This window comes from Carya illinoinensis, chromosome 2, assembly GCF_018687715.1.
Source record: "Carya illinoinensis cultivar Pawnee chromosome 2, C.illinoinensisPawnee_v1, whole genome shotgun sequence".
NCBI lineage: Eukaryota > Viridiplantae > Streptophyta > Magnoliopsida > Fagales > Juglandaceae > Carya > Carya illinoinensis.
The window spans coordinates 15,600,676-15,618,125 of record NC_056753.1 but is presented as its reverse complement, the minus strand read 5'-3'; the positions used below and the strand labels follow the sequence as shown (position 1 = coordinate 15,618,125).

At 35.7% G+C, this 17,450-nt stretch overlaps 1 protein-coding gene across 3 annotated transcripts; it reads right to left on the bottom strand.

Moving 5' to 3' along the window:
* Positions 1–269: 269 nt before the first annotated feature.
* Positions 270–7,468, bottom strand: LOC122300172 (protein FAR1-RELATED SEQUENCE 1-like). Of its 3 annotated transcripts, XM_043110642.1 has the most exons (4): positions 7,321–7,462; positions 6,698–7,223; positions 5,200–5,417; positions 270–439 (listed from the first exon to the last, which is right to left on the bottom strand). In XM_043110642.1, exons 2-3 carry the CDS (start codon positions 7,118–7,120, stop codon positions 5,214–5,216), a joined length of 627 nt encoding a protein of 208 aa, XP_042966576.1. In that variant the 5' UTR covers positions 7,121–7,223; positions 7,321–7,462; the 3' UTR covers positions 270–439; positions 5,200–5,213. The 3 variants fall into 3 exon arrangements, with proteins under 3 accessions (XP_042966576.1, XP_042966575.1, XP_042966577.1); XM_043110641.1 differs by having other exon boundaries at positions 6,698–7,468; XM_043110643.1 differs by having other exon boundaries at positions 6,728–7,463.
* Between the last annotated feature and the right edge of the window lie 9,982 nt (positions 7,469–17,450).

Genomic DNA, 17,450 nt, shown 5'->3' with positions numbered 1-17,450 from the left:
TTTAATGACATGAAACCTCACTAATATGCAGGGTGCTTCAGACCCACCATTGTGGTGCAAACTCCAGGTAAACAACTCTACCTGCCATAACCGTGTATTAGGCAATCCAGGGGAACTTCTAGAGCAAAATCAAACTCAAGATGTGGCAGTTTGCAGCTCCTCTCAAGCCTGATCTTTGACAACTAGGTGCACCTTGTCTAACACCCCCTTCCTGTAGGGTTAGGAATGCTACTAAAACAAATAACTTGCACCAAGTAAGAGATCCAACATAAATAAACATTGCCACATTTTATTGAAATTATAAATAAAACATATAGCATAATCATGTCTTAACAGAGGGTATCTGACAACTATGTGATATTATCTAAGTCTTGAGTTCGTGATTAATCTTCAACACAGGTCTAAGCCTAGCCCGCTTGTTCCTCAGCCACAGCATCACCTGGGACATGTAAGCAAACAAAAGTGAGTTGAAAACTCAGTAAATAAAGCATCATACTGTAAACATAATTAAACTTAGGGTTTTTCCTTGGAAATTTTCTTGTATACTGATTCTTTCATAACATGTGGAATACTCAACAACCATAGAACAAACATATAAAGGAGCTTACACAACATTCAACAAATAAGCATGGCAATTCTAATCATAACTAAACACACATGTTTCAAGAATAAATAAACAACAAACATCTTCTTCGCATGACATATTAAACTTGCCTTTCACTTTATGGCCAACATACTTTACTTTTGTGCACCAAACCACTGCATGGGACCATAAGGGTGACCGCTTCATTGCTTATAACTAAGTTATCTCCAGTCCCATTGCCAGTGATCATGACAATGGCCACTTAATTGCTTCTAGCACATCTTTGGTGTACCACACCTTTACTATTGATTCTGTGTGGCTTGGACACTCACTCTAACCTTTACATTAATGCAACACATCTCTCATGGCCATTCTCTAAAGCTTCATTCATTACTCACATGACTTGTCTTATAAAATTATATGATACACAAAGCATATAAAATTATAGCTAGACATAATAACACAAAGAAATTATGGTGTGATATAAAAACATGGCATGACATCATAGCATGAAGAACTTAATATTCCCATCAAATTGGACATGCTAGGTGTCCAATTATTATATAAACAGGTTTTAACCATTGGTATCCCCAGGTGGCAAGAAGTTCAGCCTTGGAGACAGTTTTGGAGTTGTTGGCAGCAATCCCTTTTTGTAGTATTGATGGAAACTTAGCTATCATACATGGAAATGACTGACAAAACTCTCCCAGCCCTTTCTAATGAACTTCCAAAGTCCCATACCATAAACCACCTGAACTTCATTAGAACACCAACACCCCCAAGCACTTCCATACTTCTGATCAATAACCTTCCTCCAAAGCGGCACTCCTTCCAATTGATATCTCCATAGCCAATTCCCCAATAAAACCTTATTAAAGATCCTAAAATTACAAACCCCCAACCGAAATAGGAGAACACACTTTATTCCAACTAACAAGATGGAATTTAGTTTCCTCTCCCATGCCACCCCATAAAAAAGCACAAAACAACTTCTTAATCCGATTGGCCATCCCTGTAGGCAATGAAAACAATGATAGAAAATATGTGGGGAGATTAGAAAGGTACTCTTAACAAGAGTAAGTCTACCTACCCCCTTTAGATAAATATAGTTGCTTCCAACCAATCAACCTTTTCTCAACTTTCTCGACAACCCCATTACAAATAGCAAAAGACTTTAAAGGTGCCCCCAATGGAAGACACAATGGGAAAATAAAGCATTAAAGAATGACCGGGTGGCATATTGGCAAGTTGGAAGAGGATGTATTTGTTGAAGGTGGCCGGATCACCTTGATTAAGAGCACACTCTCCAATTTGCCTACATATTTCTTGTCTCTCTACCTTTTCATAATATCATGGCCAAACATATAGACAAGCTACAATGGGATTTTTGTTTTTGATAAGTAAGCTACGATGGGATTTTCTATGGAGTGGGATAGATGAAGAATTCAAATTTCACCTAGTAAATTGGACTAAGGTTTGCTCACCAATTTATGTGGTAGGTTTTGGTATCTGAGATTTTCTGGTGTCCAATCAGGCTCTACTTGGGAAATGGTTGTGGCAATATCAACTGGAAAAGGAAACTCAATGGAAGTTGTAGTGGATTCCAAGTATGGTGGTGCTTGGGGTGAGTGGTGCTCTATCAAAGTAAACAGGCCACACCGTGTAGTGTTGTGGAAGAATATCCTAAAAGGACAGGCGGTCTTCACTAGCTACATCAAATTTCTGGTGTGGTGAGGGAGCTCTTAAGTTTACAATTACTTCGATGATGCCCATTGTCATGAATAAAATTTATGTTACTTATCAAAAAAAGGTTTGTCCAATAAAATTTCAGTTAATATGAGTTCAAAATTAACTACCTCAACATAGTAGAGCCTAGCTTGGAGTATTTATTTTGAGTGCTGAAATGAAGTAAAGAACTTGGCAACTTTGAGCTCTAATGTGAACAGAACTTTCCGCCACCATCTCAATAGCAATATATCAGGTCAAAATCAATCAGAAGAATCTTCTAATATGACACTTGGTGTGATCAGGGGGCTCTTTCTACCCGAATCCGTTTAGGAGGAGGAACCCGTATTAAGTTTTGGTATGACACTTGGTGTGATCAGGGGGCTCTAAAGGAATCTTTTCCTTCTTTATTCAGAATTGCAAGAGATAGTGATGCCTCAGTAGCTGATGTACTGGAAAGATCAGGGGAGCAAATTCAATGGAACATCCACTTCAACAGGGCGGCACAAGATTGGGAGATGAGCAATATTGAAGCCTTTTATAGCCTTTTATATTCTATTAAACCGGGTAATTCACAAGATAGTTTATGGTGGATACCTACAGTTAAAGGTACTTTTTCGGTGTGCTCTTTCTATAAGTCTCTTACCCAAGAGACACCTATTCAGTTTCCATGGCGAAAGATATGGAGACATAAGGCGCCACCCAAAGCGGCTTTCTTTGTGTGGACTGCAGCATTGGGTAAGATTCTTACAACTGATAACTTGAGGAAGCGCAGGGTGATCATCATAGATTGGTGTTGCATATGCAGGAAGGGAGGTGAATCGGTGAATCACCTCTTAATACACTGTGAGGTAGCGAGAAGGATATGGAATGAGGTTCTTGGCAGATTGGAATTGGCTTGGGTTATGCCGGAAACGGTGGTCGGGGTTTTGGCCAGTTGGAAAAATCTGAGAGGAAATCATCTGATAAAAGCGGTGTGGAAGATGATCCCTATATGTCTCATGTGGTGTCTATGGCGAGAGCGCAATGACAGGACGTTCGAGGACAAAGAGAGATCGATGGAGGATTTGATAGTTTTTTTCTTTAGAACTCTTTGTACTTGGACCATAGCGGTTGACTTCAATGGAGTGGGGTTACATGAATTCCTTATATCCATTGATCAAACCTAGAATTGGTCACTAATCTTTGTAACAGGCTCTTGCCTTCGTTTTTGATAATATAAATAAATATTTTACTTATCAAAAAAAAAAAAAATCAATCAGAAGAATCAGTAGCCATCCTTACAAACAAAGGTGGTGAAATGATGCAGTGACATTCCCATGTAAAGATTGTGTAGTCATTCAATTTCCATCAGATTTCCACGTGCTGAGGCTTTGTACTCAACTAAACTTAAATCCAAAATAAATTAGGATTAGCTATATGATTCTTGTCAATAATTGAGGCCTGGCATAAATATTGTTTTCGGCCATTCTATCCAAAAGCATATTCTTTGTTTCCTCAAAACTTCTACCCCTTTCACTTTAGGCCTCAATTTACTTCTTTTCACTTTGCCAGCATGAATTGAATCACTTTTTTTTCAGCAGCATATTAATCATTGTCCATTGCACATGCCCAAACCATCTCCCTCATCTCTTCATCAACAGGAGTTATACCTACCTTTGATCAGATGTATTCCTTGTCTTATTCACCATGATATCCACCTTAACATCCTCATTTTGGCAACAATCCCTCATAAACATACTTTTTCCTAATAAGCCAAACATTCCAGCATCACCTAGCACAGTGAGTCAACTCTGTCTGTATTAGTGCTTTGTGTCCAATATTTTCTACACACCCTCATGGGAAGAGATCCTTAGTATTGCTGTCAACACCACAATTAATAAACTGCTCTTTCTCAGGTCGGGAGAAAGACCAGAGAACTCCTCAAAACTGATCAGACAATCCTTGCACCGAACATCTGTCTTCTTTGCAAAAGACGAGGAGATAGTCTGCAAAGCAAGGTGGGAAATTCTTCTATCTTTCTTACACCGTGAATGTTATTAAAATTGCCCTTCCTGAATTTTGGCATCCAACAAACCCAAGAAAGTCTCCATGACTAGGAAAACAAATTTTCTTTATAAGGAAAAAATATAAGGGGAAAGAGGTCCCTTAACAAAGACCCCTCCTTCCTGAGAAATATCCATTGAGCTCCCTATTTATATTGATAGAGAATCTCGGGGTGGTAATGATTCCGTTATCCACTGAACCATTACAGCCAGAAACCCAACCACCTTTATAATTAATTATATATCATAGGATGAAATATAAGTTAATATAAAATATAAATCAACTGACCCCAATATCTAAGAAAGAAAGATAATGTGGCAGGTTGACCACAAACAAAAAAATACTCAATTTTCATGAATGTATTATTCAAAGATTTCGGCCTCGTTTGGATGTTGAGATGAGATAAGAAATCTGTGAATAGTAGTGAAATGGTTTTGTGAATAGTAGTGAAATGGTTTGAGTTAAAAGGTTTATTGGGTTTTGGGAAAGGAGAGAAAAAATTTAATAAAAATATTATAAAGTTAAAATATTATTAGAATATAATTTTCAATATTATTTTTGTTTTGGGATTTGAAAATTTTGAATTGTTTTGTGTTTTGTTTGGAAGTTTGGGAAAGTTGTAATGATTAGATGAAAAAGTTGAAGACTTAAAATTGAAAAGTGTTTGTGTTTGAGTGATGTTTGGGAAGGAGATGGAATGAGATGAGTTGAGATAGCTATCCAAACAAGGCCAGTGCACAATTTCAAATTTTGGAAAACAGAATCCTCAAGTAAACCAAAATGAGACCAAATAAATGAAAGCAAACAAACATGAATGACTAACAATATAAAGAGATGGTACTCACTCTATACTCGGAAGTTATCTATGGTCTGAAGCCTCTTTCTTTTTAGCTTCAAACTCACTTAGATTGTCCAAAACTAATTGAACTTTAGTTGATAGGTGTTCATTATGGCCTTCAACATCCTTTATAAAAGCAAGTAGCTGTTCTCGATATGCTGCACTTAACCGCTTCTTAACCCGCAGTTCTGCCGTTAATTCCAGAATTTTCTTATCCTTCTCATCCTTAAAAATAGATTTAGAAAAAAAGACACATTAAGTGGATGGAAGTAGAATAAATGAATTGAGCACATCAGTGCACAAGAAGATCACCTTCTAAACCCATACAATTCAGAAAATCTCAATATAATCATTAATCTTTAGCAGGTTTAACTTACTAAAAACAGTGTAGATAATTGAACAGGAACAAGAAAAAGAACAAGAAAAGGGAACGAGTCCCAGCACCAAGCAGGTGATTGAAAAAGGTATCAATTTAATTTATATTTTTCTTCCCTTCTTTTTGAGGGGTTTCGATAAATGTCCTTACCTTCTTTTTGAGGGGTTTTGATAAATATCTTCTTGGCTACATCTTAAAATGGTATGAACCTATTGGAATGGCCAATATGTCATTGTCATTAACAAGAACAATCAACATTTCTTCCAAAACCATCTAAGTAGGGACAGAAGCTCGGCAAAATCTTCTTATACATGTAATGAAAAAGGATAGAACAAGAAGTTGTTTTTACTTTGGTATGTAAAAGGCTGAAAATACAAATTACAGAGAGATTCTTAGAACTTCTAAAAGATCATTGCCAGACATCTCTTTAGATTTTCCAAAGAAACATGAACAAAATGCATCAAGCAACAAAGGTAAAGGCTAAGTTGGTATCTTTGACTTAGTTATTTCCAAGTCAGTCTTGTTAGGACAATGGTAAGACCAGAAGGAGAGGGGCAGGAAAAATGAGTCACATTAAAAGAAAGACGAGAGAAAGGGAGATAAGCTAATATGAGTTTTTTAAGGAAGAGAGACTCCGACATGTATAGAGCATGCTGAAGATGTCTTTCTCAGGAAGATTTTCACCTTAGACATAGATGTATATGCCCGCCAGCTCAATGGCTGTCAGCCCTAGATTGAGCAGGGAAGGCAGATTTACCATCAGCAGAAAAGAAACGACTCTGGATACTGAAGAATTATCTCATGTTGGAAGAGAAATCAAGACATAAATAAGCAGATACCTCAAGAGGCCATAAAGGTACTTTTTTAGAACAAACGAAGAAAAACAAGATACCAAAGAAATCATTGAGGAAGAATGGTTCCCCTGAATAGAACAAGAACCTCTGCAGAGGCAAAATCAATGACAAAGTCTCCATTTCACAGGGCTTTGCCTATTTTCTGTTAGAATGAATAAAATCTATTTTTAGTAATAAAAAAAAATATCTATGTCATAGTATCCATCAAAATCACATTACAGTTCATATAAGCTCAAAAGAACCATCAATATAAACAAAAGATATAAAGAACTTACAAGGGATTGCTCAAAGCAAAACAAGCTTACAAGTGTTCGACGAGTCTTTCGAAATTGACCCACCAACGGATGATTATGGTCCCTCACAAATTTCCTAACCACCCATCTCCCAGGCTTCTCTCTCTTCAACAAAATCGTTGCTGTGCAAACTTCCTGCTGCCCACCTCGCTTTCGATTAACAGAACGCCCACTGCATCCAAGTCCACGGGAGATAATTGACCTATCACGCTCAGACTTTCTGGATGACAATACACGGGTTACAAATCCTACCCGTTTTGCATACTCATCATAGAATGCTTTAGCAGCTTCTTCTGATTCAAAAGGCATACCCTCATAAGGTTCTTGATCTGTTTCAACTCTACGTATACTTGGTTCCCCTTCAGCAGAAGTTTCTGTTCTCTCATTCCCATCGTCCACTTCCATATCCACTGTTGCACACGTAGCAAGTTGACACCTATAACAGAATGCACCTTCCAAACATGCAAGTCACTCCGCCCAAGTTTACTACTTATGTAAAGAACCAAATCTAAAAAAAAATAAAAATTTATGGGTAAAATAAAATTTTATTGAAACATAAGAATAGGGGTTATCCAAGAATTATACAAAATAAAACACCCACTCACATTTTAGGAACTAGAAAATGATACAAGAAAGTTACGGACACTAGTTCCATTGAATACAATAGTAGAAAACCAAAGAAATGAAGTGTGTAAAAAGAGATTTATAAGTTCATTCAAAGAAACGCTCCTATCTTCAAAGCTCTTATCATTCCATTCAAGCCAAATACGCCATATAATTGGTGAACCGGCCATTATATATATTTATATTTTTTTATTCCATTCTTACAAAAAGGCGTCATTTTATTAGTATGCCATAAAAAAAATAATAGTAAAAATGATGCTATTTGGTTTAATAAACCAAACGGCGTTGTTTTGATTAAGACTCTCCCTTTCATTTTCTTTAGTCTTCACATCTCTCTTTCTCTCATTTCTTAGAATTCTTTGCTCTAGGCTCTCCCTCTGCTTGATCTAGCAGTCCATCGATGATTATTGTTATTGTGATTTTGTTGTGACGTTGATGTGATGCGAATTTTAGAAAGATGAGGGAACTAGAATGTAGATTTTAGAGTCTAAGGTTGTCTCTAGATCTGATGTAATCTCAAATGATTTGTGAATAGTAATAAATTAAGATGTTTGAGTAAATTTTATGAAGATGTGTTTGAATATATAAAATAGGTTAGGATATGTTTCTTTTTTTAATGAGAAGTTGAAAAGTTAGTGGGTCGTATCAATGATATGTTTGTTGTTGTAGTGATAGAATATTTATTTTATTTATATATTTTCCTAATAAAACACAAATAATGTTCGAAAATTCCCGAATGAATTCCCCACTTTTTTAATTCTCAAATTTATTTAATTCGAATTTACCCAAAAATAGCAATTATCTATTTTGAATTTCAACATTCTCATTTAAAAATATTAATTTGAAATTTTTTTTATAACACTGGATTAAATTTTAAATGGTCGCATCAATTAATTTTTCTTTTTTATAATTGTGGATTATAGGTACTCAAAATAATTATAATGGTGGATTAAAAATTTAAAAATTAATTTTAAATTTTTGTTTTTGCTAATCCAAATTTATCATCTTAAACTATATTTCCGCAACTTAATTTTCATAACTCAATTTATTTTAAGTTGATGGCAATAATTATATCGGAAATAAAAATAATTATTGGGATATAATTTTTATTGTTATTAATATTAATAAACAACATCTAATTATTTATTGTTAGAAACATCATCTAATTAACATTAAAATTTAATGTAAATTGTCAAAATTTGTACATTATACCTTTCATTTGCCTTTTAAATGTTGTATTTTTTTAATTTTGACCATCAAAGTAAATAAAGAATAGAAATAATTTTTTTTTTAAATTTTAGTATTCTAGAGTGTGATTTTTCCCTTTAATTTTGCACATTGATAGAGAATAAGAGAGTACGCACATGAGTAGAAACTAAGAGGGGTAAAAAGGCTTAAGAAAGAGAGGAAGGGCGGGTGCGTAGAGAAAATGATTTTTTCTCTTCTCTGTCGAGCATTAGCGATCAATCTTTTTCGGTATACAATGATGAAAAAAGATGAAAAATCTCAAATGACTTCTAGCAAAATAACTTTAGTGTGTTTGGATGCTGAACGTAGTCATCCATAAAAGCATACCTTAGATAAACTCATATAACTCATGCATCCAAACACACTTTTAGGCTTGTGATATTTATCATGTTGCAAACTAGCTACTGTATAATTGTGGTTTTTATGTTCGCGTTTGATATATGTATTTTGTTTTATTTCCAGTTTTGTTTTTGTGTTTTGTAATTAGTTTTGTATTTCACATGTTAGATGGATATTTTGTCAACTCAAATTAATATTAACTTAAATGAACCAACCACAAACTTGAGCAATGATTTGAAAGATACCCAAACATCAAGACCCTTAAGTGCCTCTACCCATAATATTTATCCACTTCTTAAGAAATAGAAATGGAAGAGGAATGACCTATCATTTGTTTAGGACCATTTTAAGAAGGTCTCGGTTGTCACATGGATGAGTCTAAGGTGAAGTGTAACTATTGTGGCAAAATGTATGCTTGCCACTCAAAGAGGTATGAGACTTCTATCATGCAAAAATATTTGCCTGCATTTTTCAAAAACCTTCATAAATGTAGACCATTTGATAGGTATAAAAAAATATTATGGGTAAGCAACACCCAGAGAAGCGGGTTGAAGATAGTGTTGGTAGTATGATGAGGAACTTTGTAACTCATAAGTATAGTGAAGAGACTATGAGGTTGGCGGTTGCAGAGATGGTAATTCTAGATGAGTTTCCATTGCCATTTAGAGTTGTTGAAGGGCAAAGGTCTAAAAAGGTGTGTTGGTCTCTTGAGCCTCTATTTAAAGTGTCATGCCATGTCAGTATTGAAAGAGATTGTATGAAATTGTTTGTATTGGAAAAAGAAATTTCATAAAGTTGTTTAACGGTAGGATGCATGAGGATTTCATTGACTATCCATACATAGACATCGCTACAAAATCTTAATTGTATATATATATCTAATTGTAAAGTCCATTGATAGGAATTGGAAATTGCAGAAAAAGATTCTTAATTTTTGTTTAATTCATAATCATCGAGTGGAGGCTATGGGAGGTATGTTGAATCATGCCTCATTGATTGAGGCATTGAGAGAATATTTACAGTAATTTTTTATAATGTAAGCTCAAATGATCTTGCAATTGAATATTTGATACAATTTTTTACAAGGAATGTGTTAGGGGGGAAATATATGCACATGAGATGATATGATCATATTTTGAAACTTATTGTGAATGAGAGTTTGAGGGATTATAATAATGCCATCACAATGGTTCTAAATGCTATTAGCTATGTGCCCTTCTCCCCTGCAAGACTAGATAAATTTAAAAGATGTGCAAAAAAAATCGATTGTAAGAAAATGTTATCTCTTGATATACCAACTTGATAGAACTCAATATATATGATGTTGGAGGCAATTGGGAATCTTGCCTCATTGATGGAGTATGTGCATTACAATTTTCTCTCTTACTTTATTGATGGACACACGGGGACTCCTAAAGGTGAGGAATGAGAGACAGTGTGAGTGTTTGTCAAGTGTTGATATCGTGTCTCGCAACTTGGGCAACTCCACAATTCCTCCATGTCACCTACAAGACTTAAGGAGATGATGGCTTAGGGTGGTGAGGGTCACCTCCAATGCCTAAGTCATAATTGTCTTTTGTGTAGGAATATATGGAGAAAAATGTTCAAGGAGCTATAATTGTGCTAGGGACGTGTTTATATACATAGTCATGGCTGTCCCTATTCTATGCTTAGCAGGTTTTGGAGGGGTGTACGAGGTACTGCACAGGTGGCAAATTTTCTCCCCTGTCATGTCAGATGTCGCCTTGCCACATTGCCAATTTGCCCATAGGTCACCCATCTGTTCCCTACGACAGGTAAGGGTGGGAGATGTGTGCATTACCTTGTCCCAAAGGTGAGTGGATGTATCATTGTATTGCATGCTAGCTTCTTTGATCATTTAATGAGGTGTGCTTGTTGTTTGGTGATATGGGTTGTTGCCTAGGGGGTGACATGTCCAGTCACCACACCTGATGGGCCTCCTCGGGCCTAGCCCCGTCCCCTTCTCTCCATCGGTTTTATATTGGGACACTTGCTGGCTGTTTAGGCCTTGAGGGAGGGGCCAAACTCTCGTATGGCCCAAGGAAGGAGGTGAATTCCCTTCTTAGTATCCTGCGAATTCCCATCGCACACATGCAGTGAGAATTCAAAAGTCACTCGCCGTAATCGGTGTGACTCTGCCCGTTACCACGAGTTGCACTCACGTTGCCACATGTGAAGTGGTGGCTGGCCTCGCACACAATTACCTGACTGGTTCATGCCCCATACGCACTCAATCCATTTTCCTTCTACAGTCGAGGTGTGCGTGACGGTTTATCTCTATCATTATTGCATGCAACATGAATCTCGGGATTTACTCCTGTCGTTTCGCTTCTGACGGTCCCTCTCACTTTGTGCGTTGGGCATCCCAACTAGCAAGATGATCTATTTAAATCCCTTTTCTCCCTTTATTTTCCACTTTCGTCTACTTTCTTCTCAAGTACTCGTTGTCTCCGTGTCCTTTCTCATCTTCTTCTACGAATTCCTTCCTTCCTCTCTGTTAACCATTCCCGACTTCTACTTTATGCTCATTTCCAATGGCTCCCAAGAGTGTTCCTTGCTCCGACCTTAAAAAAGACCTTCTCGGTTGCCTTGAGGGGTCTTCCAATGATCTCGAAAGGGGCCCCAGTCCGCTGCTGGAGATAAGCCACAGCGTTTCAGCAATCCAACTTGGGAGTCAATGGCATTTTATACGACATTCATACTCTACGAGGAGTGTTTGGCGTCCCCAACTCGACTGTTCTGGAGGTTCTAAGTCGTCGTGCTGCAGCCGTTGACATCATTGGCCTGGCAACTAAAATAACATCATAATCATGGAATTCATATAATTAAAATAAACATGGCATGTCATAACATTATAATCATGACAATCATCTAACTAAAATAGCATGACATGGAATAACATCATAATCATGGCAATCATATAACTAAAATATCATCTTACAGTATAACATAACATTTATAATAAGCATAGTAAACGTGAATGATGGTTTCTTTCCACTACATATACATAAATATCCTGAAAGTAAGTTAGATACTAACTTACAATGAGTGTAGCGTGACGAATTAAATGTGTGAATAAACAATAACTGTGAGGAGACATTTCTAAATATTAGAAATTCCTTACTAGCAAACTTAGAAACTAGAAATACTGATTTAAAATAAAATTACCATTTTACCTCTCTATATGTAGAAAAATTACCATTTTACTTATGGTTTAAAGATTTCACATCCTAACTCCAAAATTTACATTTCTCATATAAATTTTGTCCTAAATCTAAATATCTAATTAGAAAAATTTAAAACATAACAAATTTATGTGAACCAAGAATCATATGTGAATATCAAAGTCATTGGAGCAAGTTTTCATAACAAAAGACCTAAACTTTTCCAAAACAACAACTGTTTTCCTACTCCTAGTTTTCAACTTTTTAGATATATGCAAGACCTTTATAAAAAACTTATAACATGCAATGGATTGTCATCAAACTTGTATACTAGCATGTTAGCTATAAACCATAAAAGTTTCAAACCAAGATCTTGCAAAGAACTTCATCTAAAATATCAAGATATGACACACTGTCTAAACTATCACCCAAAATGATCTCTTCATTCTTAAACAAACTTTTCACCAATCAAACATTTATTAAAATTTACACAAAAATATACCAATAGAACTTAAACTCAATGAGGGAAAACTTATGTGAAGAGAGCTTCGTAAGAATCTACTTACAACATCTTCAAAAAATTCGAGCAAGAATGACTAAAAAAGTTATCAGAAATCGCCTTTTGAATCTTCTCTAGGAAAGTGACTAGCAGCTATGGATGACTTATATAGGAGGAGGGGCTAGCTTAGTGGCCAAACTAAGTCAACTTGATGGGAGGTTGGTTAGCCAAAAGTGGTGAAAATCGTGTGCTATACATCCCATGGTTTTCAGCCAAGGAAACTCCCATGTGCAGTGTGGTTTTGGGGTTGCTTTTTGGCCACCCATTCAAGTACTATTTAGGGCTGACTTTGGTAGTGGAAAGATACTAATGGCAGGGAAAACTTCCTCCACAAGCCTTGCCTTGGGGGTGCAATTTCATGGGCCTTAATCGAATGTGCCACTATTTGGGGTTTCAATGAGGTTTGGGTTTCTAACAAGCCCAAATCTAATTTTTCTTGGTCCAATGAAATTACCTAGATATATATAATAATAAATAAGAATATAATGACATGAATTTGAGTGGTTAACATGTAAAATTTATTTAATCAAGTGATTAAACACTAAGTTACAACCAGTCACAATTAGGGTTTTGAGGCAAACATTTAGGGTTGGGGAAACCATTTAGAGCTTCAATTTTCACCAAGGTTTTGGGGTTTCAATTAGATTCCTAGTATTTGAGATTTCACTAGGATTTAAACTCTTTTTGGTTTTGCACAAATTGAACTGTTGGATGGAATAATATTTGGTTTAGATGGCATGATCACAAAACTTGATTTCTTTTACATTTCCATCTTATGGTTCCTCTTGGTGCCAAGTATCCAATACTATTTACCAAATGTGGCTAAGATCTTGTGAATTGTCCAAATAGAACTTCTCTAATCTAATTTGGACATTTTAGATTGTGATTTTGAAAACACTGGACTGAGTGCTAATACTGAGGTCACTATTCATTTTGAAAAAATAAAAAATAAATTTTACACTGTAAAATTATAAATAATCATACTAACTTCAAAGTGCAAATCTTTTATAAAAATTCAACTCCGAAGTACCTCGAATAAATCAAAATGCGATTTCAAACAATTGTTGTTCTGAAAATCATTTTATTATGTCATAAAATCTTAAATATTCATTTGAGTCTAATGGCATAGACCATTCTCATTCTCACACTCCTAAGCACCTTAAATAAATACAATCGCGTTTTGTGCTCCGTAGTGAGTAATAAGACTAACTATACTAACAAACTTAAACCTACGCGATTGACCGATTCTTAAAAATATTTGGAGATTTTCACAGTGTTCCTAAAGCATAAGAAATCCATCCATTGAATTTCTAACGAGCTATTACATGCGTGTCTTTTAGAAGGTTACAATACATGAGATTGCATATGGAGAGAAATGGTCTTAAAACACCACTTGAGAGTTGTGGTTTAATTATTTGTAGAGCAATCACCTCTGGCGCTTAGGTAGCGAGCAGAGATGAGACATTGTATTCCTTGATGCTTATGCAGCATATTGAAATGGTTGACACAAATATATATATAAATATATATATATATATATATATATATATATATATGTTGCCTCAACTAGGCTAAGATGGTATCTTTGTTATTTGTTATGATTGTATATGGATAGCCCACAATCCATGCAGCCATGGGGTTTAGTCAGATTCAAGATCCTCTCTGGCACTATTGAGAGCAAACAAATGGATAGACTCGAGTTAGGTGCTGGATAGTGACTAGACTAGATCTGTACACTGCATTGAGATTAGACATACACATTTTTGGAAAGAAAGCTTTATTGTAGCATGCATTTCATACTATATATACTTTTATGACCAACAATAGAGGTGAGTAAATGGATCCCTGCTTCCCCACTATGTGACTCCTGTAGGTCATTATTGATGACCTTTATTTATTTATGCCCTTAGGAGACTTTTGACCATGTCATGAGGTTAAGATTTTAGTGTATGCAACTTTGACATGTTGTCTATGATCATGAATGATCTGATTTAAAGAGATATTGATGGGAAAGCGATAGAACTAATACTTAATGACACAAGGGCAAATGGAAGACTCTTTGGTAACACATCAATACTAGGTTTGTACTCACTGCCAGCAAGTTATGTTGTTTTTCAGCAGTTATGACATAGCTGTGGATACATTATGTTTTATGGAGATTGAGCATTGTTCTGTGTCATTTGGACTCAAGAGTGATTAGAAATGCTTAATCTGATGTGACCAAAATAGTTGGGGCATAACAATACACTTCTAGGGATGCTGCTATGTTGGTCTTCTTTTGGAGAAACTTGGTATAGTGCTCTCATTTTTTTATAGGTGTGCTCAGTAGTCGCATAGCCCATTTGCCAGTATAAACAAAATTGAGAACATATTAAGAGATGCATAATTGGAGTCTTCTCCACTATGTGTGAGTGGAACATGTAATAAAGGGGCACCCATAGTGAGCACCCCTTCCTCTTCGTATGCCCATAGGTTATTTAATGGCAATACGCCTTAATGTCTGGTCTTTAAGGCCAGCTGGAGGTTATACTTAGAGGGGCTATATAGCCCATAAGGAGGCCAGCTGGGGGTTATACTTAAGAAGGGATATATATAAATATATATATATATATATATCCCCACCCCTCCCCCCCCCCCCCCCCAACAAAAAAAAAAAAAAACAATAGTGTAGAATTTCATGCACAAATAGAATCTCTCTCTCAAGTGTCTTTCTTAGTTCTCTCTAGTCTTGATATTTAGATTGTGGAACATATGAGTGTTGCTCTACTCTTACCACGTAGCACACTCCATTGATGAGGAGGATTTCAGATTAATGATCATGGAAAAATCCGTAAAACAACTGCACTAGATCTACGATTTACCACATGAGATAATATCGCTTATGCTATACTCTAATCTAGTATTTCTAACACACACTCTCTTACATTCAAACTAAGCTCTCTCTCTCTCTCTCTCTCTCTCTCTCTCTCTCTCTCTCTCTCTCTCTCTCTCTCTCTCTCACTTGAGCTCCACCATTTCTAGATTCACCTCAAGCTTTCATCTTCTCCTTTTCATCTTCTTAACCGGCCAATGCAATTTACTATTAAGTTGCATTTCCTCTTTAGTTATTTGCACACAACTCATTGAAAACACTCATATTAATTTTCCAACTTGTACAATTGGGTAGTCAATGGAAGGATCACTAGTTTGTGTAACTTTTGAAGGTATGAACCCTTCCAAGTCTATGATCATTGATGTTTAAGAACTGAAAGTATAGTAGAAAACCTGTTTTGGTTGAACTAAAGTTGTTGAAGGTGATGCTCAAGGTTTCGGTTTCATGTGGTCGAGGGTTTGCTTGGTGGGCGATCTTAAGGAGAAATGACATATGGATGTTAACCTTTTTACTTCTTTGGATGATCAAAACAGAAACAAAGAGGTAGTTCAATAAACAGAAGTTTTGATTGTTGAATGTGTAGTGTTAGTTTGGACTCAAGAAATTTGGGTACTATTACATTGATGTTGGTTGAGTCCTAGATTAATGCGTAGAATACTCTTAGTATGACGTAGAACCTAAAATAGGAGTGAGTAGATAACTTAGTAAAAAGGTTATGTTTTGAAGAGCATAAGCCTCGGTTTGGTTATGACTAGAACCAAAGCAAAACTTGAAGTATACTTGGTAAGTATCGTCTTGACCCATGATATAATGTGTGGAGATTAAAATGTAATCAAAAGAGGATCTTGTACTGATTAAAAAAGTTTGAACTTTTGTTTGGTTGAATTCATCTTGTGAGTTATTATTGGAGAGGACTCTTTTGATGCTAAGAATGTTGAAATGGGTTTAAATAAAACCATGTTATGGTTGAATAAAGATGATGTTTTGAGTAGTATAGAACTCGGGCCAATTGGTGATGAAAATCAAAATATTCTGTTAATTGTACAAAAACTTATCTTGTAAGTTCCGGTTTGGAATCTTATTAGCCCTTAATGATATTTTCTATAAATTAGAAATTTGTTTTGATTAAGACTTGGTTGTGAATCTTAACTGCAAGACTTGGATCGAGAAGTTTTATGGTCCTACGGTTTGTTTTTAAAGGAGTCTTTGATCCTTTGTATTTTGGTGTGAAAGTGGTTTTTTTCATTACTTTCAAAGGCATGCTTTGAATTAAGTCATAAGTTAGGAATAAAGATTGAAGCCATATGGAACCTTGTTACGGAAATGAGGGTTTGGGGCTTGTCTTCAGAAGGAAGGACTTTTGTTATTAGAAATGCCAATTATGGGATATACTTTGCAAGTGATGCTTTTAAAGGGAACGAGAGTTTGAGATAAAGAAAATTGTCTAAGTTGGGGTAATAGGTTTAGAAGTTGCCTTAGCCACTTAAAGGTTTTAGTGTATTTCAAAGAGTTTTGAGTGACAGTGAGTCCAATGGTGGGCTTGACATAGATTTCCAACGAACGGGATTGGTTTGCAATTTGACTAAAATTCAAGGACTAAGGTGCAAGTTGGGTACTCCTACGGGGCATAATTGCAAAGCCACAATGCTTGGAAAGTTTTTAATCTTCGTAATTCATTCACTGGAAAACTCACTTTCCACAATCCAACTTGATAACTTTAATTTCTCGCAAACAACAAATCTTCTGACATCTAATATCACTTAGCGCACTCAGGTAAGTTACCTCGCTACCCATGCCTACGAATTTCATGTATTTTAACTGTAATTTATTAATTATAGTATCATTTTCTCGTTGTCGTGTATGCATTGCCATATGTTATTAATGAATTGTTATTAATGAATTGTTATT

What these genes read in the sequence shown, in the direction of transcription:
- LOC122300172 (XM_043110641.1), bottom strand. Translation starts at nt 7,120, where the DNA reads ATGGAAGTGGACGATGGGAATGAGAGAACAGAAACTTCTGCTGAAGGG. An exon ending in TTTGCTTTGAGCAATCCCTT is followed by an intron (nt 5,418 to 6,697) that starts GTAAGTTCTTTA and finishes TCTATTTTTAAG; the next exon opens with GATGAGAAGGATAAGAAAAT.